This window comes from Rhinolophus hipposideros (genome assembly GCF_964194185.1).
Source record: "Rhinolophus hipposideros genome assembly, contig: SUPER_9_unloc_1, whole genome shotgun sequence".
In the NCBI taxonomy this organism is placed as follows: Eukaryota; Metazoa; Chordata; class Mammalia; order Chiroptera; family Rhinolophidae; genus Rhinolophus; species Rhinolophus hipposideros.
The window spans coordinates 473,204-498,378 of record NW_027669497.1 but is presented as its reverse complement, the minus strand read 5'-3'; the positions used below and the strand labels follow the sequence as shown (position 1 = coordinate 498,378).

General features: G+C 38.9%; 1 protein-coding gene across 1 annotated transcript in view; it reads right to left on the bottom strand.

Annotated features, from left to right (window-relative positions):
* LOC308502944 (uncharacterized protein) overlaps positions 1 to 25,175 on the bottom strand; it is a 171,627-nt gene that overhangs the window by 80,745 nt on the left and 65,707 nt on the right. Inside the window, exons 22-23 of the mRNA XM_081080747.1 lie at positions 2,009 to 2,135; positions 1,664 to 1,722 (exon numbers count right to left, since the gene is read on the bottom strand). Coding sequence (XP_080936873.1) covers positions 1,664 to 1,722; positions 2,009 to 2,135 — 186 coding nt within the window. The remainder of the gene's footprint in view (positions 1 to 1,663; positions 1,723 to 2,008; positions 2,136 to 25,175) is intronic.

Sequence of the window (25,175 nt, the reverse complement as noted above, 5' to 3'; positions counted from 1 at the left end):
CATCTAGGTCAACAAGAGCTTGGAAAAACCAAACTCTTATTTGATAAAAATTTTGATAGGAAAAATGATTAAATAGAATGACAAAGCTGTAAGAAAGCTTTTCGTTAAATTATATTTAAATAAATAATAGGAAAACGTTATATATAGTTATGCAACTTTTCAAAAAAGTTTAATAAATTCTAATCAGGAAAAGATAAGAACATTTATTTACTAACCATCTCAAATGTACCAGGCATCTGCCATGCACAGTTTATTTCTTTTCCACACAAACAACAAATATAAAAATGGTTTGATGCTGGTTAGCCCTCTTCCTGCTTCCTGACCATTCCAAGACACTAGAATAAAATGATGAACCCACATGATCCATTGCTGTCCCTGCCCAGCAGGTTTCACTCCTAGACCTTCACATGACTGGGTCCTTCTCATGCTTCACGTGGCACTATCCCACACAGACGTTTACTTCAGGTCAAAACACTGAGCTCGCACCAACAGAGCCTCAAGTACCGAAACACTACACATCAACAGGGTATCGCCTATCACAGTCTCCTGAAGTTTAGCATCCCCCAGATTAGAAATCCACATGCCCCTTCTAACTTTTCCACTCTGTTCTTGACACTACTGCCATTTGATTGTCCTTCAGGTTTACAAAAAGTGTCCCCACCATTTGGTAAGTCACTACCGCCCACTGTGATCATTGATTTTACATTTCTATAGCTCCCTTTACACTTCGCAAAGTGTTTTCACATTTGTTACCACATTAGTTCATTCCACATACCTGAAAGGTAGGCATAAGTACCTTTATGATGAATGAGGTCACTGACATCCGACAGGTTAAAAAGAAGTTTCCCCCAGATCCCACAGCTACTAAGTGACCCATCCAGGGTTCTAGTGTGTTCTTATCGTCAAACACAGTGTCTACACCAGTAGGCAGCAGCTGCCTATATCAGAAGATCACACTCCTCCTGTCTCTTTTCACAGCTGTCATCTCACATTGGCTCATCATTACTTTGTACTTCTATTACTACAAGCATGGTTGCCATCAAGATACTCAATGCATGCTATTTTAACTGAACAAGACAATTGTTGTGTATTAAAGCAGCACTCAGCCGATTGTTGTTAGTATAATCCTGCACAGTATTACTATTAACAATGCTCTTCCTTCCCTGGAAAAGTTCCTTGCAGATCTATTTGAGAATACCAATACAATAATACTTTCATGTATCAGGCATTATCTTTTCAAGTTCCAAGGTATAAAAAACCCTAAATTCCAAATTCTTTCTTTCTGAATCTCATTAGGACATTTACACAACCATAAAAACCACATAATCAAGCATTTGGGCATACTTCAAGCTGGAATAATGCTTTAGCTTTTAGGTAAACTTAACTTCAGAACCCAACTGATTCCTTATGACTTGGAAGACTTCTTGTTTTATACTATTCTACACCGACCGCCTTAAGTGAACCTTGCAAGTTAGCAGAATTGTACTACGCTGTCTCATTATATTAAGCACATATGTATTTTATTAATTATAGGCTAAACCATAAGAAAATAGTTAGTGTGGGGAAATGCAGAGGTGAGAAAGTATAGTCAAAGCATACCTTTTACGTTTTAACATCACTGAATGGTGATATTTAAAATAATAATGATAAAAAATTACAGTACCTCAGAATCCCAACATGATTTTACAGCTCCTTTTCCGAATCTTAATGCTGATATTTTAACTATAAAATGTAGTCACAGAACATTAATGTGAACATATATTACTACACATTTTAAATACACATTCAAGTCATGAATATTTACATGAAAGTAATAGCAGAAAAGAATATCAGGGGGCCGAAGCATTTGCAAGAAGAAGCAGTTGTTAGTAATGGGGATACTTTTGCAAAAAAGACAGGAACAAATGCTTATAAGAAATGAAAATCACAGTTGGATCTACACGTGTTAGATTTGTGTATAGCAGCACTTAAGCTAGAAAGAATTCATAGATAGTCACTAAATTATCACTTGTATAATTTTGGTGTGCTCCATCAACAGAGGTCAAGATAACAGTTTTTGTTTGCTCTTGTGGAGCACTTTCAATAATATCCACACCATTTTCTCTTTTTCCAATTGGCGGCTTGGTTGCTTCTTTCTATTAAAAAAAAGAAAAGAAAAACCCAACTTCAGCAAACATCGTATTCATTTACTCGTTCACTCGCTCACTCAGTCCTTCAGTCAGTAAGACAACAAACCGCTATCGTAGCCATCGAATCATAGGCATAGACCCAGGGAAAGCTGGAAATAGAAATGAAAGATTTTTGTCCTATATTCTAGTAGGGGTCGATATATTACAATTCGTGAAAACAATCAGAACAGAAAAGTACCACTCTCCAGTTCTACACCTCAGATGAAGAAAGTATAGTACGGGCACAAAAGAAACAACAATCAGTTGTACCAGATGCTGCAAAAATAGGGCTGCATCTTGAAAGACATACGAGGTACTGAGGGAAACCATGAAGGGGAGTCCAGAAAGGGCAGCGGGCGCAAAAGCCTGCGTATAAAATAACATATTGTAGGTGAGGGCAGAAGAAGAATGGGGTAAGCCTGGAACTCTGAGAATGGGATGGAGAGACAACTGCAGAATCAGAACCAAATCAAAGAAGGCACGTGTCATGCTAGCAGATGAATTCTACCCTCACGTCATGGGGAGTCACTCAGGAAGCAGAGGTGTTGCATCATCACAATTCTAGTTTACAACAGCCACTCGGGCTGCAATTTATGATATTGAGGACTTCCGTTTCTTTCTAGGATCCTATCCATCAGCCTGTCTTGCTTCACAACATAGCGCCTCGCAGGTGCCTACAAACTCACAAACGCAGCTACCCACAGCACGTCACTTTGTAGCTTCCCCTAGGTGGCTCCCGGTTGGGCACAAGCAGCAGCTGACCTGGGCCTGCCCCACAGTCCCTCCCAAGAGGCCCCAAATCCAACACACCTTGGACCAGCTTCAAATGACACCAGAACAGCACCAAATTAGCTTCACAAATGACACGCCCAAGCCATGGACTGACCAGACACCAGAGCCCTGCTACAGCCGATCTCACTCTGTGGGGTCAGCCCACACACAGGGGTTCATCTACTGTAGTCACAGCCAGTCGTCCTGAGGGTCAATTCCACACCCAGATGTGCCAACAGCAATAAGGCTCAAGTACAACAGGAGGGCACACATCACCCACACGAGCTTCTGGAACACAAGGCTCAGGTAACCGGGGTCTGTACCACTGGGCCACACACAACACCTGGTATGTAAGGTAATACTGTCCAGATGAGTAGAATTAGCAATCTACAGAATACAGAGAAACAACAATAAAGATGCAGTGAAAAAAGAAGAGAGAAAGAAACATTTCTCTAATGAAAGACCAGGAAAAAACTCTAGAGAAAGAACTAAACACAAGAACTAATGGACACAAGCTATCTACCAGACACAGAGTTCAAAATACTACTTCTAAGGACGCTCAGTGAACTTTGGAGAAAAATAGATAAACGTTGTAACACTTCAACCGAGACAGCAAACATAAAAAATGGACATGGAAATCATTAACAAAAGTCAAATATGAAAAATACAACATCTCAAATGAGTAATTAATAGATGGAATCAGCACCAGATTTGGTTGAGGCAGACGTTCAAATCAGTGATTTGGAAGACAAGGTAGCAGAAAACACACAATCAGAACAGAAGAAAGAGATATGAAAAATGATTATGAGTAAAAAAAAAAGAGAGAGAAAATACTTTAAGGGACTTCTGGGACAAGATAAAGTGTAACAGAACTCGTAGGGCTATCAAAAGGAGAAGAGAGAGACAGAAAGGAATTGAAAACCTATTTGAATAAATAATGACGGAAATCTTCCCTAACCTGTTGAAGGAAACACAAGTGTAGGAAACACAGGGAGTTACAAACAAAATAAAGCCAAACAGGCCCACACCAAGACATACCAGAATTAAAACGCCAAAAGGTAAAGACACAGAGAGAATATTAAAACCAGCAAGAGAAAAGCAGTTAGTTATATACAAGGGAGCTCGCGTAAGACTGTCAGGTGATCTCTCAAAAGTAAATCTGAAGGCCAGAGGAATGGACAAGAAATATAGAAATGTGATGAAACGCAATAATTTACAACCAAGAGCACTGTATCCAGCAAGGCTCTCATTTAGAATCAAACGAGAGGTAAAGAGCTTGCCAGAGAAAAAGGAGGTGATGCAGTTCAGCCCTAGGAAACCACTATTACAAGAAATGTAAAACCACGACGAGAAAAAAAAGGAGGAGGAGAAGGAGGAGGAGGAGGAGGAAGAGAAGGAGGAGAAGACGGAAAAAGAGCAGGAGGAAGAGCAGGAGGAGGAGAAGAAAAGTGAATAATAAAATGCCAATAACTATGTACCTACAAATAATTACTTTAAGTGTAAATAGATTAAATGCTCCAGAAAAGACATAAGGTAGCTGAATGGTTAAGAATGCAAGACCCATATACACGACAATCTAACTACAAAATATCTGCACAGCAAAGGAAACCAACAACAACATGAAGTCACGAGCGGGTGAATGGAGAAGATATTTGCCAATGATATATTTGATAAAGGGTTGACATCCAAAACATATAAGGAACTCATAAACCTTAACACCAGAAGACAAACAATGCTATTACAAAATGAGAAGAGTACCTGAATAGACTTTTCTCCAAAGAGGTCACACAGATAGCCAAGAAACATACGAAAACATGCTCAGTGCCACTAATCATCAGAGCAATGCAAATTAAAAACACAATGAGCTACCACCTCACAACTGTCAGAATGTCCATGATCCATGAATCAACAAGCAACAAGTGTTGGTGAGGATATGAAAAAAAACGGAGTCCTCGTGCACTGTTGGTGAGACTGCAAATCCAGGCAGACAATGGAAAACAATATGGAAGTTCCTCAAAAGTTTAGAAATAGAAGTACCATGTGGCACAGCAGTCCCTCTTCTGGGTTTTCCTCCACAGAAACACAAAACACTAATTTGAAAAGCAATATGCATTTCTATGGTCATTGCCACATTATTTTCAATAGTCCAGGTAAGAAAGTAACCAAAGGATCCATCATCTTGGATAAAGAAGAAGTGGGACATATATATAACAAAATACTACTTGTCTGTAATAAACAATAAGTACTTATCGTTTGTGACGTGTGTGGGCCTAGAGGGTATTATTCTAAGTGAAAAAAGTCAGACAGAGAAAGACAAATACCACCTGATTTCACTTATTGGTGATATGCATAAAAAATAAATGAACATAGAAAAGAGAAACAAACTTATAGATGCAGAGAACTAACTGATCGTTGCCCGGTTCGAGGATTGTTGGGGGAATGCTTGAAATGGAAAAAGGATTAAGAAGTACAAAGTGGCAGTTATAAAATAGTCATGAAGATGTCAAGCACAGCACAGAGAATACAGTAAATAACATTGTAATAACTAAGTACGGTGTCAGGGATACCACACTAATCGGGGTACCAGTTTTCACATTATATAAATGCCTACCAACTATGCTGTATACTTGAGGCTGACATCATGGAATGTCAACTATAACAGAAATGAAAAATTTTACATTTAAGAAGCGAAACTAAAAACCTTCTGAAATTTGACATTTTAGTATATGGTTTAAGAACCTCTGCTTCTAAAATTAGTTATTATTTTAAGCAAAACATGTACTCTTCAATTAGATGAAGACAGTTAAATATATTCATAATGTAATGATTGAGGACATAGTGGAATCCCTTTGTAATATGGGTTTTGAGATAGAGAACTTGAGTTCTAAATTTTCAAAGTTTCTATTATTTTAGTCTAAATGATGAACCCAGAATACCTGAAACTAATATAAAATAATACTGAATGTCAACTGAATATAACTTAAAAAAAGAAAAAAAAACATAGAGAAAACACTCACGCCTACCAACTATGTGATACCAAAATACAAAGTGTAATAAAATAAAAACTATATATTACATGCTACATAGTTTTAAAAACTGAAATGTACCAGGAAGATTTCATGACTATTACAATAAGTAAATGAATCCATTACAGATTTCACGTAGGCACGAGTATTATAAAAGACCCACTGATGTAATGTAAAAGTCACATTAAGATTCCTTACCCTTAACCAAATTGCATAGCTCCATCACTGTGGGAAACCTCCCAAGAAAATTTAACTATCACTATGTATTTCCCAGCCCCTTCTTTTTTTCAGTCACCATGTTCAATACTTCCTAAAGTTAAGGGGAAAAAAGAAAGAGTGATGTCGTGAAAATGGCAGTGTGAGGTGTGCCTCTTGAAATCTTCCCTGGAATTTACAACAAGTTGAACAACTATCACTCCACAAAGGACTCCCTGCGCAGCAGACCGGCTAGACTAAGGGGCGTACTACTGCAATAGCCTACAGGTGGACAAATTGCTCGAGCGGTGGAGGAGAGAAGGGAGAAGTGCGGAGACGGGGCCATGCAGGCTCAGGACCCAGACCTAGCTTAGTGCTCCGAGCTCCCTGAGTCCGGGAACTAGTACAGCTACAGAAGAGGAAAGAACTCGTGCTACTAGGGCTCCACTTATGGCCCACAGGGCTGAGAGGACAGCATATAACACAGCTGAACCCAACGTTAATGGCAGAGACCTCAGAGCAAAGACTGAGGGAAGAAGGATGAAAACAGTGGTAAGCCCTCACTGCAGAGTAAAGAATGGAAGACTTAGACACTGAGACTAGCTGCCCCCTCCCAGCCCTCCCAGAGCTCGACCCGCCCCCACCTGCCCAGTGCTAGAAGCAGAACACTAGCAGTGTCAGATCAAAAGAGCAGAATATTTGCAGTTCTGAGAACTGTGGTCTGTAGTCAAGGACTCACAGCCCAAGTACTTCCAGCAAAGAGGAGGGAGCTGTGGAAGCAGGACCCGCTGAGGTGGTTGTCACCACCATTGCTCTGGGCCATCTCTCACAACCCACCGGTGCCACCCCTGTCCCCACCTATCTGGGTGGACCCCTGCAGGAATAAACAGAACTGCTGAAATGCAGGGGCTCTGAATCTGGTGCAGGAAGAGCTTTGAAACTTCAGAAGTTCTCCGCATTTCCCCACGGAAGCAGGGCCTTGTGACCCCAGCGAACTGTTCACAGAGGAGACTCCCGCCTTCCAGGGAATCCCACCACTGTGTGAGAAGCCGGAATAGCGCACAGAAAACATAACACTACAGTGTGAGACAGAACAAACGGCTGCAGTCACACAGAAAATAAAACATTATCCCAAAACCTACTGGAAAGCAAAAGAAAGACCTCTTTCTATCAACCTGTTGCACAACCCACTCCTATAGATGTCTAGGAAGAGAAATAATAAATCACCAATTGCCATGAATAGCCATGGCAACAACACAGCTCAGAAAGAAATTGAAAAGTCTCCAGAAAATGAACTTAAAGATATGGAAATATGTGACTTAAATGACAGAGAATTCAAGATTGCAGTTCTGAAAAAACTCAATGAGATGCAAGAAAACACAGACAGGCAGTTTAATGAATTCAGAAACATAATCAAGAACAAAATGAGTATTTTACAAAAGAGATTGAAATTTTAAAAAAGAACCAAATAGAATTTCTGGAGATTAAGAAATCAAAAGAAATGACATATGAAACAGCCAGTTTAGGTCGGAGAGTTGACCAGATGGAGGAAAGAATCAGTGACATCGAAGCTAGAAATCTGGAAATCACAGGGATGGAAGAAGAAAGAGACTTGAGACTTAAAAGAAATGAAAGAACTCTACAAGAACTTTCTGACTCCATCAGAAAGAGCAATATAAGAATAATGGGCATACCAGAAGGGGAAGAAAGAGAGAAGGGAACAGAGAATATATGTAAACAAGTAGTTGATAAGAACTTCCCAAACTTATGGAAAGAACTGGATCCTTAAATCCAAGAAACAAATGGAACACCTAATTATCTCAACCCCAACAGGCCTTCTCCAAGGCACATTATATTGAAGCTGTCAAAAATCAATGACAAAGAAAGAATCCTCAAGGCAGCCAGGGAAAAGAAGACGGTAACCTACAAAGGAAAGCCCATTAGATTATCATCAGATTTCTTTAGCAGAAACTCTACGAGTCAAGAGGGAGTGGAACCAAATATTCAAACTATTGAAAGAGAGAAATTATGAGCCAAGAATAATATATCCAGCAAAAACATCTTTTAGATATGAAGGAGAAATAAAGACCTTTCCAGACATACAGAAGCTGAGAGAATTTTCTAATACATGACCTACACTACAAGAAATGCTGAAGGAGGCTATTCGACCACCATCAACAGGGACAATTTGTGGCAACCAAAACATAAAAGTGGGGAGAATAAAGGTCTGAACCGGAAAATGGGAATGGAGAAAGTAAGCATGCTGAAGAAAATGGAATACTCTAAATAGCAAACTTTCTTTTACATAAACTTAATGGTAACCACTCAAAAAAAATCCAGAACTGAAATACATAATGTAATAAACGAAGAAACAGAGGGAAAAATCATAGAATACCACCACATAGAAATAAGAGACAACAACGAAAAGGCAAAGAAACAATGGAGACACAGTCTTACCAGAAAAGAAAAGATAGAATGATAGGAAATCCTCACATATCAATAATCATCCTAAATGTAAATGGATTGAACTCACCAATAGAAAGGCACAGAGTAGCTGATTGGATCAAAAAACTAAACCCAACCATATGCTGCCTCCAAGAGGCACATCTCAGCTACAAGGACAAACATAGACTCAACGTGAAAGGATGGAAATTGACACTCCAAGCAAATGGTATCCAGAGAAAGTCAGGTGTAACCATACTGATTGATATCAGATGAAACAGACTTCAGGATAAAAAAGGTAACAAGAGACAAAGATGGACATTTCATAATGATGAAGGGGACTATACAACAAGAAGACATAACAGTCATCAATATTTCTGCCCCCAATCAGGGAGCACCAAGATATACCAAGAAACTACTAACAGAACTAAAGGGAGAAATGGACCAAAACACAATTATACTAGGGGAGTTAAACACATCATTGACAGCTATGGATAGATCATTCAAACAAAATAAATAAATAAATAGCAGCCCTAAATGACACATTAGATGAACTAGACATAACTGACATTTATAGAGCACTTCATCCTAAAACATCAGACTAAACATTCTTTTCGAGTGTACATGGAACATTCTCAAGGATAGATCATCTATTGGGACATAAAACTAGCCTCAGCAAATTTAAGAAGATGGAAATCATACCAAACAAACATATTCTCTGATCACAAGGCTTTGAAATTGGATATCAACTGCAAAAAGAAAGCAGGAAAAACCACAAATACATAGAGATTAAACAACATACTTTTAAAGAACGACCTGGTCAAAGAAGAAATAAGAGGATAGATCAAAAGATACATAGAAGAGTGACATCATAGGAATGGCAGCAGCGAAGAGTGACATCATACGAATGGCAGCAGCGAAGAGTGACATCATACGAATGGCAGCAGCGACTGCTGCCATTCCTATGATGTCATTCTTCTATGTATCTTTTGATCTATCCTCTTATTTCTTCTTTGACCAGGTCAATGGACTCTGCTCATCACACAGAAAAGGTAAGAGACTCGTTCGAGGATTACTTGAAGGTGGGCAAATTGGGCGAGCAGGGGAAGACAGAAGGGGGCGGAGTGGCGACCTCAGCCCGCATCTGCGGCTGTGGAGACACAGAGGATCCCAGGACAGAACAGAGACCACAAGAGCCAAGACATAGGCTCTTTCCCTGCATCCCACAGCTGATCTCTCCTGCCAAGAGAGCAGCATATCCAGCATTTGAGGCAGTCACCTCAGCTGAGACCTCCAGCTGGGCCCTAGGTCGGACAAAGGACATGATCAACACACCTGGGCCCCTCCGCCCACTCTCCCAATCCTACCCCTGCCTTTCCAGAGACTCAAGCTGGCCCCTGAACTGAAGAGCAGTGTCAGTTTACAGAGGAGTCAGAGCACTCAGGATCTGGGAGGACCCGGTTTGCAGCTCTGACTCAGGGAAGAGGCTGGGAAGAGTGTGACGCTACTGGGTTGGGAGAGAGAAGACTCCTCCATCTCCAGCTCTCACCTTTTCTGGCCTGCCTAGGGCAGGGCAATTACAACTGCGGAGGCACTCCCAGGGATCAGCAGTAGGTGGCAGACGCAGCTCTGGGCTTTCATCAACTCAGAAATCTCCTGCCCTCCACACACACATAGGGAAGAAGTACCCTAAGACTCAGGAGACCTGGGCACAGGGCTGGCTGTGTTACTCTCAGTGCGCATATGTGCAGGCAAGAGAGGAAAATGCACTGACTTTGTAAAAACTGACATTCAGAATTTATGGCACCACACATCTAAAACTGCCGTCCCAGGGTCACTCTGGGCACCAGGTGAGCATCTCTGCCTGCCCAAGACGCAGAGGACTCTTTGGTACAGGAGAGGACAACCTGGAGATTACTTGGTAGGCTTAAGCAAAGACTGACGCTGCTTTTTTGGTTTTGTTTTGTTTGTGTATTTTTGATATTTTTGCCGGTGTTGAGTGTGGGTTATCAGTTGTTTTTACATGGGTGTATTTGTTTTTTCTTTGCTGTTGGTGTTGCTGTTGTGCTGGGTGATTTGCTTTGTTCTGAAATTGCTCTACACCAGGGCCCAGCTCAAGAGGCACAAGATTCAAAACACCCTGAGGCCGACTCCAGACCAAGTTAGAGTATTATCGGGTTTGACCTACAAGTGACACACCCAGAAGGAATTCTCTACAGGCACAAGAGCCCATAGGGGCCAAGCCTCATTTGAGCAGTCAACCCTCACTCAGCAGAACTACCACTGTGGGCAGAGCCAAGTCTCACAACTAGTCAGCCTAGGAGTCAATCCCACCTACTGACCAGCCAAAAGCAATTCAAGATCAACTTTAACAGGACAATATACACAAAACGAGAGTCACCTTTGGTGCACACGCAGAGGAGAAGAAGAAAGTCATGCAAGTCAAATATAAAGGACGCATACTACGTAAGATAACCAATAAAAACAAAGACCCATAAGGGACCTACCTAATACATCAAAGCAAACACAGAGTCAGCCAGAATGGGGAAACAAAGAAACATGTCCCAAATAAAAGAACAGAAGAAACCTCCAGAATTGGAACCAAATGAAATACAGGTAACCAACCTGTCAGAGACAGAGTTCAGAACACTGATGATAAGAATACTGAAGGGGTTTAGTGACGACATAAAGAAGGATGGAGAAATCATAATGAACAACCAGTTAGAACTAAGGAATACAATAACTGAAATAAAGAACCCATTTGAAGGAATTACAGCAGGCTAGATGAAGCAGAGGATCGAATCAGCGACATGAAGACAAGTCAGCAGAGATCACCCAAATGGAACAACAAAAAGAAAAAAGAGTAAAAAACAACGAAAATGGCTTAAGAGTCCTCTGGGATAACATCAAGTGCAACAACATGCGCATCACAGCAATACCAGAAGGTGAAGAAAGGAAGCAAGGGATCGAGAACATATTTGAAGTTATAATGTCTGAAAACTTCCCTAACCTGGTGAAGGAAACCGACGTATAACTCCAGGAAGTGCAGAGAGTTCCAACCAGGATAAACCCAAACAGGCCCACACCAAGACACATTACAGTTAACACGGTAAAGATTAAAGACAAAGACAGAATCCTAAAAGCAGCAAGAGAAAGATAGCAAGTTAAATACAAGGGAACTCCTGTAAGACTATCAAATGACTTTTCTACAGAAACATTGCAGGCCAGGAGGGAGGGGCAGGAGGTACTCAAAATGATGAAAAACAAGGGCCTACAACCTAGATTGCTTTATTCAGCAAGGCTATCATTTAAAATTGAAGGAGAGATAAAGAGCTTCCCAGAAAAGAATAAGCTAAAGGAATTTATTACCACTAAGGCAGCATCGCAGGAAATATTAAAAGGGCTTCTGTAAACAGAAGAAAGATGAAAACAATCTAACTACAAATTTAAAAATGGCAATAACTATGTACCTATCAATAATCACTTTAAATGCAAACGGATTATATGCTCCAATCAAGAGACATAGGGTGGCTGAGTGGATAAGAAAGCAAGACCCTTGTATATGCTGTATACAAGAGACTCACCTCAGATCAAAAGACACACACAGGCTGAAAGTGACGGCTTGGAGTAAGATATTTCATGCAAACAGAAATGAGAAAAAAGCTGGAGTTGCAATACTTATATCTGACAAAATAGACTTTAAACTGAAGAATATATTAAAAGACAAAGATGGGCACTATACATAGTAAAGGAATTGGTCCGACAAGAGTACATAACCCTAGTAAACATCTATGCACCCAACAGAGGAGCACCTAAATATATAAAACAGATATTTAGTGACATAATGACAGAACTCAACAGTAATATTATCATAGTAGGGGACTTCAACACACCTCTGACAAGGGACAGGTATTCCAGACAGAAAATCAATATGGAAACAATGGCCTTAAATGACACATTGGACCATTTGTATTTAATCAACATTTTCAGAGAATTTCACCCCAAAGCTGCAGAATACACGTTCTTCTCAAGCGCACACGGGACATTTTCCAAGATACACCACGTGTTAGGCCAGAAAACAAGTCTTGATTAATGTAAGAAAATTGAAATCATACCAATTGTCTTCTCTGACCACAGCGCTATAAAATCAGAAATCAACTACAGGAAAAAAACTGGAAGACACACAAATTCATGGAGCATGAATAACATGTTACTAAATAATGAATGGATCAACAATGAGATCAAGGAAGAAATCAAAACATGTCTCGAGACAAATGAAAATCAAAACATGACAAACCAAATCTATGGGATGCAGCGAAAACAGTCCTAGAGGGAAATTCACAGCATTGCAGGCCTACCTAAAGAAACCAAAAAAATCACTAATCAACAGTTTATTTTCACACTTAAGGGATCAGGACAAAGAACAGCAAAATAACCGCAAAGGGAGTACAAAGAGGGACATAATAAAGGTCAGAGCGGAAATAAATGAAATAGAAACCAGAAAAACAATAAAAAACATCAATGAATCCAAGAGTTGTTTTTTAGACAAAATAAACAAAGTCAACAAACCTTTAGCCAGACTTATCAAAAAGAGAGAGAGAGAGGACCCAAATTAATAAAATCAGAAATGAAAGAGGAGAAGTGACAACAGACACCACAGAAATACAAAAATATTTAAGAAATTACTATCAGCATCTATATGCCAACAAATTAGACAATCTGGAAGAAATGGAAAATTTTCTAGAAGCATACATCCTTCCAAGGCTAACTCAAGAAGAAATGGTGAGAGTCTTGATCAAAATGGCAGCGTGAGGTGAGCCTCTGTAAAGCTCTCCTGGAATTTACAACTAATCGGACAACAATAACTCCACAAAGGATTCCCTGCACAGCAGACAGGCAAGACGAAGAGGTCCACTACTGAATTCACCTCCAGGTGGGTGAATCGCGCGAGCGGGGGAAGAGGGAAGGGAGAAGTGCGGGACGGAGCCCCGCGGGCGCAGGACAAAGACCTAGCTCAGTGCTCCGAGCTCGCTGCATCCCGGAACCACCGCAGCTGCGGGAGAGGGAAGGACTCGGACTGCTAGGGCTCGGCTTACGGCCCACAGGGCTGAGGGGGCAGCATATAGCACAGCTGAACCCAACGTTCACGGCAGACCTCGGAGAAAAGACTGAGGGAAGAAGGCTGAAAACTGTGGTTAAGCCCTCACTGCCGAGCAGAGAACAAAAGCCTTAGGCACAGAGACTAGCCGCCCCTCCCTACCCTCCCAGAGCTCGCCCCACCCCCACCTGCCCGGTGCTAGAAGCGATAAACTAGCAGTGTCAGATCACAAGGACAGGATCTTTGCTGTTCTGAGAACTGTGGACCGCAGAAACAGATTCGCAGCCCAACTAGTTACGGCAAAGGGGAGGGAGCTGTGGAAGCAGGACCGGCTGTGGTGGTGGTCGCCGCCACCACCACACACTCACCTGGGCCACCTCTCACAACTGGGCCACCTCTCACAACTCACCCCGCCCCTGGCCCCACCTATCTGGGTGGATCCCTGCAGGAGTAAACAGAACTGCTGAAACATACGGGCTCTGAATCTGGTGCAGAAAGAGCTTTGGAACTTCAAAAGCTCTCCGCACCCCCACAGGGACTTGACACCCTATGACCCAGGTGAACTGTTAACAGAGGAGAGGCCCGTCTCCCAGGGAATCCCCCCATTGTGTGAGAAGCTGGAAAACTGCAGAGAAAGTATAGCACTACTGTGTCAGAGAGACCTCTTCCTATCAACCTGTTGAAGAAGCCACTCCTGTAGATGTCTAGAAAGAGAAATAATAAATCAGTAATTGCCATGAATAACCAAGGCAACAAGACAGCTCAAAAAGAAAGTGAAAAGTCTCCAGAAAAAGAACTTAGAGATATGGAAATATGTGACTTAAATGATAGAGAATTCAAGATTGCAGTTCTGAAAACCCTCAAAGAGATGCAAGAAAACACAGAAAGGCAATTTAATGAACTCAGAAACGCAATCAAAGAACAACATGAGCATTTTACGAAAGAGATTGAAATTTTAAAAAAGAATCAAATGGAATTTCTGGAGATTAAGAACTCAATAGAAGAAATTAAGAATGAAATAACCAGCTTAGGTAGTAGAGTTGACCAGATGGAAGAAAGAATCAGTGACATCGAAGATAGAAACCTGGAAATTACACAGATGGAAGAAGAAAGAGACTTGAGACTTAAAAGAAATGAAAGAACTCTACAAGAACTTTCTGACTCCATCAGAAAGAGCAATATAAGAATAATGGGCATACCAGAAGGAGAAGAAAGAGAGAAGGGAACAGAGAATATACTCAAAGAAATTGTCAATGAGCACTTCCCAAATTTGTGGACAGAACTGGATCCTCGAATCCAAGAAGCAAATAGAACACCTAATTACCTCAATCCCAACAGGCCTTCTCCAAGACACATTGTATTCAAGCTGTCTAAAATTAACTCCAAAGAAAGAATCCTCAAGGCAGCCAGGGAAAAGAAGACGGTAACCTACAAAGGAAAGCCCATTAGATTATCATCCGATTTTTCAGCAGAAACTCTACAAGCCAGGAGGGAGTGGAACCAAATATTCAAACTACTGAAAGAGAGAAATCATGAGCCAAGAATAATATATCCAGCAAAGATATCCTTTAGATATGAAGGAGGAATAAAGACCTTTCCAGACATACAGAAGCTGAGGGAATTTTCTAATACAAGACCTGCACTACAAGAAATACTAAAGGAGGCTATTAGACCACCATCAACAGGGACAATTTGTGGCAACCGAAACATAAAAAGGGGGAGCGTAAAGGCCTGAACCGGAATATGGGAATGGAGAAAGTAAGCGTGCTGAAGAAAATGGAATACTCTAAATATCAAACTTTCTTTTACATAATCTTAAGGGTAACCACTCAAAAAAAATCCAGAACTGAAATATATACTGTAATAAAAGAAGAAACAGAGGGAAACATCATAGAATACCACCACACAGAAATAATAGACAACAACAAAAAGGCAAAGAAACAATGGAGACACAGCCTTACCAGAAAACTAAAGACAGAATGACAGGAAATCCTCACATATCAATAATCACCCTAAATGTAAATGGACTGAACTCACCAATAAAGAGACACAGAGTAGCAGATTGGATCAAAAAACTAAACCCAACCATATGCTGTCTCCAAGAGACACATCTCAGCTACAAGGACAAGCATAGACTCAAAGTGAAAGGGTGGAAATTGGCACTCCAAGCAAATGGTACCCAGAGAAAATCAGGTGTAGCCATAATGATATCAGATGAAACAGACTTCAGGGTGAAAAAGATAACAAGAGACAAAGATGGACATTTCATAATGGTAAAGGGGACTATACAACAAGAAGACATAACAGTCATCAATATTTATGCCCCCAATCAGGGAGCACCAAAATACACCAAGCAACTACTAACAGAACTAAAGGGAGAAATTGACCAAAACACAATTATACTAGGGGACTTAAATACATCATTGACAGCTATGGATAGATCATCCAAACAGAAAATAAATAACGAAATTGCAGCCCTAAATGACACATTAAATGAAATGGACATCATTGACATATATAGAGCACTTCATCCTAAAACATCAGACTATACATTCTTTTCGAGTGTACATGGAACATTCTCAAGGATAGACCATATATTGGGACATAAAAGCAGCCTCAGCAAATTTAAGAAGATTGAAATCATACCAAGCATATTCTCTGATCACAAGGCTTTGAAATTGGATATCAACTGCGAAAAGAAAGCAAAAAGAAACACAAATACATGGAGATTAAACAACATACTTTTAAAGAACGACTGGGTCAAAGAAGAAATTAGAGGAGAGATCAAAAGATACATAGAAACAAATGACAATGAAAATACATCCTACCAAAATTTTTGGGATGCGGCGAAAGCAGTTATAAGAGGGAAATTTATATCATTACAGGCCTATCGCAAGAAACAAGAAAAATCCCAAATAAACAACCTCATGTTACACCTCAAAGAACTAGAAAAAGAAGAACAAGTGAAACCCAAAGTCAGCAGAAGAAAGGAAATAACAAAAATCAGAGCAGAGCTAAATGAAATAGAGAACAAAAAGACAATAGAAAAAATTAATGTGACAAAGAGCTGGTTCTTTGAAAACATTAATAAAATCGACAAACCCTTGGCTAGACTCACTAAGATAAAAAGAGAGAAGACACTAATTAACAAAATCAGAAATGAGAAAGGGGAAGTTATCACGGACACCACAGAAATACAAAGGATCATCCAAGAATACTATGAAGGACTATATGCCACCAAATTTAATAACCTAGAAAAATGGACAAGTTCTTAGAAACAAATAGCCTTCCAAGGCTGAACCGTGAAGAACTGGAAAACCTAAACAGACCGATCACCAGTAAAGACATTGAATCAGTCATCCAAAACCTTCTGAAAAGCAAAAGTCCGGGACCAGATGGCTTCACTAGTGAATTCTACCAAACCTTCAAAGAGGATCTAATACCAATCCTGCTCAAACTCTTCCAAAAAATTGAAGAAGAGTCAGTACTCCCTAACTCATTTTATGAGGCCAACATTACCCTGATACCAAAACCTGGTAAGGACAACACAAAAAAAGAAAACTACAGACCTATATCTCTGATGAATACTGATGCAAAAATCCTAAACAAAATTTTAGCAAATCGAATACAATAATGCATTAAAAAGATTATTCATCATGACCAAGTGGGGTTCATCCCCGGGGCACAAGGATGGTTCAACATCCGCAAATCCATCAATGTGATACATCACATAAACAAAATAAAGGACAAAAATCATATGATTCCATCAATTGATGCAGAAAAAGCATTTGACAAGATACAACATCCATTTATGATTAAAACACTTAATAAAATAGGTATAGAAGGAAAATACCTCAACATAATAAAGGCAATCTATGACAAGCCTTCAGCTAATCTCATAATTAATGGTGAAAAACTGAAGCCCTTTGCTCTACATTCAGGAACACGACAGGGCTGTCCCCTGTCACCTCTGCTTTTCAACATAGTGTTGGAAGTCCTTGCCAGAGCTATCAGGCAAGAGAAAGAAATAAAAGGCATCCAAATTGGGAATGAAGAAGTTAAAATATCACTCTTTGCAGATGATATGATGCTATATATAGAAAACCCTAAAGACTCCACCAAAAAGCTGTTAGAAACAATCAATGAATACAGTAAAGTTGCTGGCTACAAAATCAACATACAAAAGTCCATTGCATTCCTATATACTAACAATGAACTCTCAGAAAAAGAAATACAAAAAACAATTCCCTTTGCAATTGCAGCAAAAAGAATAAAATACCTAGGAATAAATTTAACCAAGGATGTGAAGGATTTATATGCTGAAAACTATAAGACATTTTTGAAAGAAATTGAAGATGACACAAAGAAATGGAAGGACATTCCGTGCTCATGGCTTGGAAGAATCAACATAGTTAAAATGGCCATATTACCCAAAGCAATATACAGATTTAATGCAATCCCCATCAAAATCCCAATGGCATTTTTTAAAGAAATAGAACAAAAAATCATCAGATTTGTTTGGAACCACAAAAGACCCCGAATAGCCAAAGCAATCTTAAGAAAAAAGAACAGTGCTGGAGGTATCACACTGCCTGACTTTAGCTTGTACTACAGGGCTACGATAATCAAAACAGCATGGTATTGGCGGAAAAACAGACACATAGACCAATGGAATAGAATTGAGAACCCAGAAATAAAACCACATAAATATGGACAGATAATTTTTGACAAAGAAGCTAAAAACATACAATGGAGAAAAGACAGCCTCTTCAATAAATGGTGCTGGGAGAATTGGATAGCCACGTGCAAAAAAATGAAACTGGACTGTTATCTGTCACCATGTACCAAAATTATTTCAAAATGGATCAAAGACTTAAGCATAAGACCTGACACAATAAACTGCATAGAAGAAAACATAGGTACTAAACTTATGGACCTTGGGTTCAAAGAGCATTTTATGAATTTGACTCCAAAGGCAATGGAAGTAAAAGATAAAATAAACAAATGGGACTATATGAAACTTAAAAGTTTCTGCACAGCAAAAGAAACCATCGACAAAATAAAGAGGCTACCGACTGAATGGGAGAAGATTTTTGCAAATAGTTCCTCCGATAAGGGTCTAATATCCAAAATATACAAGGAACTCATGAAACTCAACAACAAAAAAACGAACAACCCAATTGAAAAATGGGCAGAGGACCTAAAGAGACATTTCTCTAAAGAGGACTTAGAAATGGCAAATAGACATATGAAAAAATGCTCAATATCACTAATCATCAGAGAAATGCAAATAAAAACCACAATGAGATATCACCTCACCCCAGTCAGAATGGCTATCATCAACAAGACAAATAGCAACAAGTGTTGGAGAGGCTGTGGAGAAAAAGGAACCCTCATACACTGTTGGTGGGAATGCAGACTGGTGCAGCCGCTATGGAAGGCAGTGTGGAGGTTCCTCAAGAAATTACGAATAGAATTACCATATGACCCAGCAATCGCTCTCCTGGGTATCTACCCCAAAAATATAAAAGCATTTCTCTATAGAGACACATGTACTCCAATGTTCATTGCAGCTTTGTTTACAGTGGCCAAGACATGAAAACAACCAAAATGTCCTTCGATAGATGAATGGATAAAGAAGTTGTGGTATATATACACAATGGAATACTATTCAGCGTTAAGGAAAGATGATATAGGAACATTTCTGACAACATGGATGGATCTTGAGAACATAATGCTAAGCGAAATAAGTCAGACAGAAAAAGCAGAGAACCCTATGATTTCACTGATATGTGGTATATAAACCAAAAACAAGACAAACAAATGAGAAACAAGAACTCATAGACACAGACATATTTTAGTGGTTACCAGAGGGTAAGGGGGGTGGGGGGAGGGAGATGAGGGTAAGGGGGATCAAATATATGGTGATGGAAGGAGAGCTGACTCTGGGTGGTGAACACACAATGGGATTTGTTGATGGTGTAATACGGAATTGTACACCTGAAATTATGTAATTTCATTAACAATTGTCACCCCAATAAATAAATTAAAAAAAAAAAAGAAGAAGAAATGGTAAACCTGAATAGACTGATTACCACCAGGGAAGTTGAATCAGTAATCAACAAGTTCCCAACAAACAAAAGTGCTGGACCAGATGGCTTTACAGGTGAATTTTACAAAACATTCAAAAAAGAATTATCACCTATTCTCCTCAAGCTATTCCAAAAAATTCAGAAGGAGGGAAGGCTCCCAAAACCTTTTTACGAGGCCACTATCACTCTGATCCCCAAATCAGACAAAGACACTACAAAAAACAAACAAACAAACAAAAAACTATAGGCCTGTATCTCTAAAGAACATAGATGCAAAAACCCTCCACAAAATATTACTGAACAGGATTATGCAATACATTAAAAAAATCATACACTATGATCAAGGGGGATTCATTCCTGGTATGCAAGGGTGGTTCAACATCCGCAAATCAATTAACGTGATACACCACATTAACAAAATAAAAAATAAAAATCATATGATCATATCAATTAGATGCAGAAAAAGCATTTGACAAAATCCAGCAGCCATTTATGATAAAAACTCTTAAGAAAATGGGAATAGAGAGACCATATCTCAACATAATAGAGACCATATATGATAAACCCACAGCTAACATCACACTCAATGGGGAAAAGCTAAAATATTCCCCTTAAGATCAGGAACAAGGCAAGGTTTCCCACTTTCTCCACTTCTATTCAACATAGTGCTGGAAGTCCTAGCCACAGCAATCAGACAAGAAAAATAAATAAAAGGCATCCAAATTGGTAAGGAGGAAGTAAAATTGTTATTATATGCAGATGACATGATACTATATAGAGAGAACCCTAAAGACTCCACCAAAAAACCATTAGAACTGATCAATGTATTTAGTAAAGTAGCAGGATACAAAATTAATATTCAGAAATCAGTTGCATGTGTATATACCAATAATAAAATATCAGGAGAAATTAAGAAAAGAATCCCATTTACAATTGCTCCAAAGACTATAAAATACCTGGGAATAAATTTAATGAAAGAAGTAAAACATCTATACTCAGAAAATTATAAGACACTGAAGAAAGAAATTAAAGAGGATACAAATAGATGGAAGCACATACTATGCTCATGGATAAGAAGAATTAATAGAGTGAAAATGTCCATACTGCCTAAGGCAACATACGAATTCAACGCAATTTCCATCATATTACCAAGGATGGTTTTCACAGGAATAGAACGTATAATCCTGAAATTTATATGGAACCATAAAAGATCCTGGTTGGCCTCGGCAATCTTGAGAAATAGGAATAAAGTGGGAGGTATAACGATACCTGACATCAAATTATACTACAAGGCTACAGTAATCAAACACCACGATACTGGTATAAAAACAGATACATTGATCAATGGAACACAATAGAGAGCCCAGCAATAAATCCATGCCTATATTGTCATTCAATCTATGACAATGGAAGCAAGAATTTATGGTGGGGTAAAGACAGTCTATTCAATAAATGGTGTTGGCGAACCTGGACAGACACATGCAAAAGAATGAAGCTGGACCACTTCCTTACACGATATACAAGAATAAATTCAAAATGCATTAAAGACATAAGTGTAAGATCTGAAACCATAAAATTTCTAGAAGAAAATATAGGAAGAAACTTTAAAGACATTACCTGGAGTAAGATTTTTACTGATACATCCTCTCAGCCAAGAGAAGTAAGAGAAAAAATAATCATGTGGGATCACATCAAACTAAAAAGTTTTTTTCACAGCAAAGGAAACCATCAATAAAACAAAAAGGGATCCTACTGAATGGGAAAAGATATTTGCCAATGATATATCTGATAAGGGATTAATATCACAAATCTATAAAAAACTTACTCAACTCAACTCCAAAAAAACAAACAACCCAATTAAAAAATGGGCAGAGGACTTGAGGAGACATTTTTCTAAAAAGGACATACAGAAGGCAAGAAGACATATGAAGAAATGCTCAACCTCACTAACCATCAGAGAAATGCAAATCAAAACCACAATGAGATACCACCTCACCCCAGTCAAAATGGCTATCATCAATAAATCAACAAACAACAAATGCTGGCGGGGATGTGGAGAAAGGGGAACGCTAGTGCACTGTTGGTGGGATTGCAGATCAGTGCAGCCACTATGGAAAACAGTATGGAGGTATCTCAGGAATCTGAAAATGGAACTACCCTATGATCCAGTAATTCCACTCCTAGGCATCTACCCGGAGAAATCCAAAGCTCCAATTCAAAAATCTGTATGCACTTCTATGTTTATTGCAGCACTTTACACAATAGCCAAGATATGGAAACAACCGAAATGCCCATCGGTCGATGACTGGATTAAGAAGCTGTGGTACATTTATACAATGGAGTACTACGCAGCCATAAAGAAAAAAGAAATCTTATCATTTGCAACAACATGGATGGATCTAGAGAACATTATGTTAAGTGAAATAAGTCAGAAAGAGAAAGACAAGTACCATATGATCTCACTTATATGCGGAATCTAAAGAAAGAATATGTGTATGAACTAATCAGAAACAGTTTTGGGGACACAAAAAACCGAGAGTTGTTACATGGGCGGGGGGGAGGGGGTTGGGGATAGGGAGAAGGGTGAAGGGATTGGGGGGCGGCTGGTGACCACAGGATGGCCTCAGGGTTTTTTGAGAATTACTTTGGGGAACTTATTCAATAGTGTTTGGGGATTTTGTTGGGTGTCCGATGGACATGTGTCCTGTTTGGGAGACCACCTCAGGGATGCTGTGGATGCCTGGTCATGGCATTGTACACCAGAGGCTGGACATTAATGAATGCCAACTATAATTTTAGGTGTATAATGTGATGGATCAGTGTGAGGTCGGGGGGGTGGTGGCTGGGGGGAGGGGGGTTCACGGTGTGAGAGATGTAAAAATAAAATAAAATAAAATAAAATAAAACTATAAAAAATAAAAAAATGATAATAAAAAAAAGGGATCCTACTGAATGGAGAAGATATTTGCCAATGATATATCTGATAAGGGGTTAAAATCCCATATTTATAAAAAATCTCAGTCAACTGAACTCCAAAATAACAAACAACCCAGTTAAAAAATGTGTAGAGGACATGGAGAGTAATTTTTTTAAAAAGGACATACAGATGGGAAACAGACATATGAAAAATGCTCAACTTCACTAATCATTAGAGAAATGCAAATAAAAACCGCAATGAGATACAACCTCACCCAAGTCAAAATGGCTTTCATCAACAAATCAACAAACAACAAGTGTTGGCCTGGATGTGGAGAAAAGGGAACGCTTGTGCACTGTTGGTGGGATTGCAGATTGGTGCAGCCACTATGGAAAACAGTATGGAGGTATCTCAAAAATCTGAGAATGGAACTACCCTATGACCCAGCAATTCCACTCCTAGGTATCTATCCGGAGAAATCCAAAACTCTAATTCAAAAAAATTTATACACCACTATCTTTATTGCAGCACTATACACAATAGCCAAAACATGGAAACAATCGAAATGCCCATTGGTAAACGATTGGATTAAGAAACTGGTACAGTTATACAATGGAGTATTTCTCAGCCATGAAGAAGAATGAAATCTTACCATGCAACAATATGGATGGACCTAGAGAACATTATATTAAGTGAAATAAGTCAGACAGAGAAAGACAAATACCATATGATCTCATATGGGGAATCTAAAGAAAATAATAAATGAATGAACTAATCAGAAACAGTCTCAAAGACACAGAGGAAAAACTGAGGGTTGCTAGATGAGGGGGTGGGGATTAGGGGGAAAGTGAGGGGATCAGAATGAACAGTTGGTAACCACAAGAGTGCCACGGGGATACGAGAGTCAATTTGGGGAATGTAATCAATAATTTCGTAAAGATTTTGTAGGGTATCCAATGGATACTTGTCTCATTAGGGAGACCACCTCAGGGATGATGTAGATGGCTGATCACTGCACTGTACATCTGAAGCTGAATAATGAATGTCAAGTACAATTTACATATACATATAATACATATACATATTTTATATAAAAAAATATATATACATACTATATATATATATCTTATATAAATATATATATTACATATATATTACATATAGTTACAAGAAGTGGAGTACAGCATTAAGAATAGAGACAGTGGAAATGTAATGGCTGTGTGAGATGTCAGAGAGGCAGTGGAGGGGAGAGGGGGTTATGACTGTGTGAGGGATATAAATGATACATGTCTAGCTATTACATTGTTTTGTGCACCTGAAACAAATAAAAGAATGTGAAAAACCAAAAAAACAGTAAACTGGAAAGGGAACAATGAAAAGCTTCAAATAAAATAAAAAAACAAAAACTATCTTACAGAAGAAAAAAAGATACATAGAAACAAAGGAAAATGAAAATACATCCTACCAAAATTTTGCGGATGCAGCGAAAGCAGTTTTAAGAGGGAAATTTATATCATTACAGGCCTATCTCAAGAAATAAGAAAAATCCCAAATAGATAACTTCATCTTTACATCTTATGGAGCTAGAAAAAGAAGAACAAATGAAACTGAATGTCAGCAGCAGAAAGAAAACAATAAAAATCAGAGCAGAACTAAATGAAACAGAGAACAAAAAGAGAATAGAAAAAATTAATGTGACAAAGAGCTGGTTCTTTGAAAAGATTAATACAATTGACAAACCCTTGGTAGACTCAGTAAGATAAAGAAAGACTAATAAAATGAGAAATGAGAAGGGAAGTTATCACGGACGCCACCGAAACACAAAGCATCATCCAGGAATACTATGAGGGGCTACATGCCACCAAATTCAATAACCTAGAAGAAATGGACAGGTCCTTGGAAACATATAGCCTTCCTAGGCTGAATCATAAAGAACTGGAAAATCTAAATAGATCGATCACCACTGAGGAAATTGAATCAGTCATTCAAAACCTTCCCAGAAGCAAAAGTCCAGGACCCGATGGCTTCACTAGTGAATTCCACCAAATCTACAAAGAGGATATAATACCTGTCCTACTCAAACTCTTCCAAAAAATTGAAGAAGAGACAATACTCCCTAAATCATTTTATGAGGCCAACATTACCGATACCAAAACCTGGTAAGGATAACACAAAAAAAGAAAACTACAGACTATTATCTCTGATGAATGCAGATGCAAAAATCCTAAGAAAAATGCTAACAAATCGAATGCAACAATATGCTAAAAAGATTATTCATCATGACCAAGCAGATTCATCCCAGGTGCACAAGGATGGTTCAACATTCAGAAATCCATCAATGTGATTCATCCCATAAACAAAATAAAGGACAAAAATCATATAATTATATCAATTGATGCAGAAAAAGCATTTGACAAGATACAACATCCATTTATGATTGGATCACTTAATAAAATAGGTATAGAA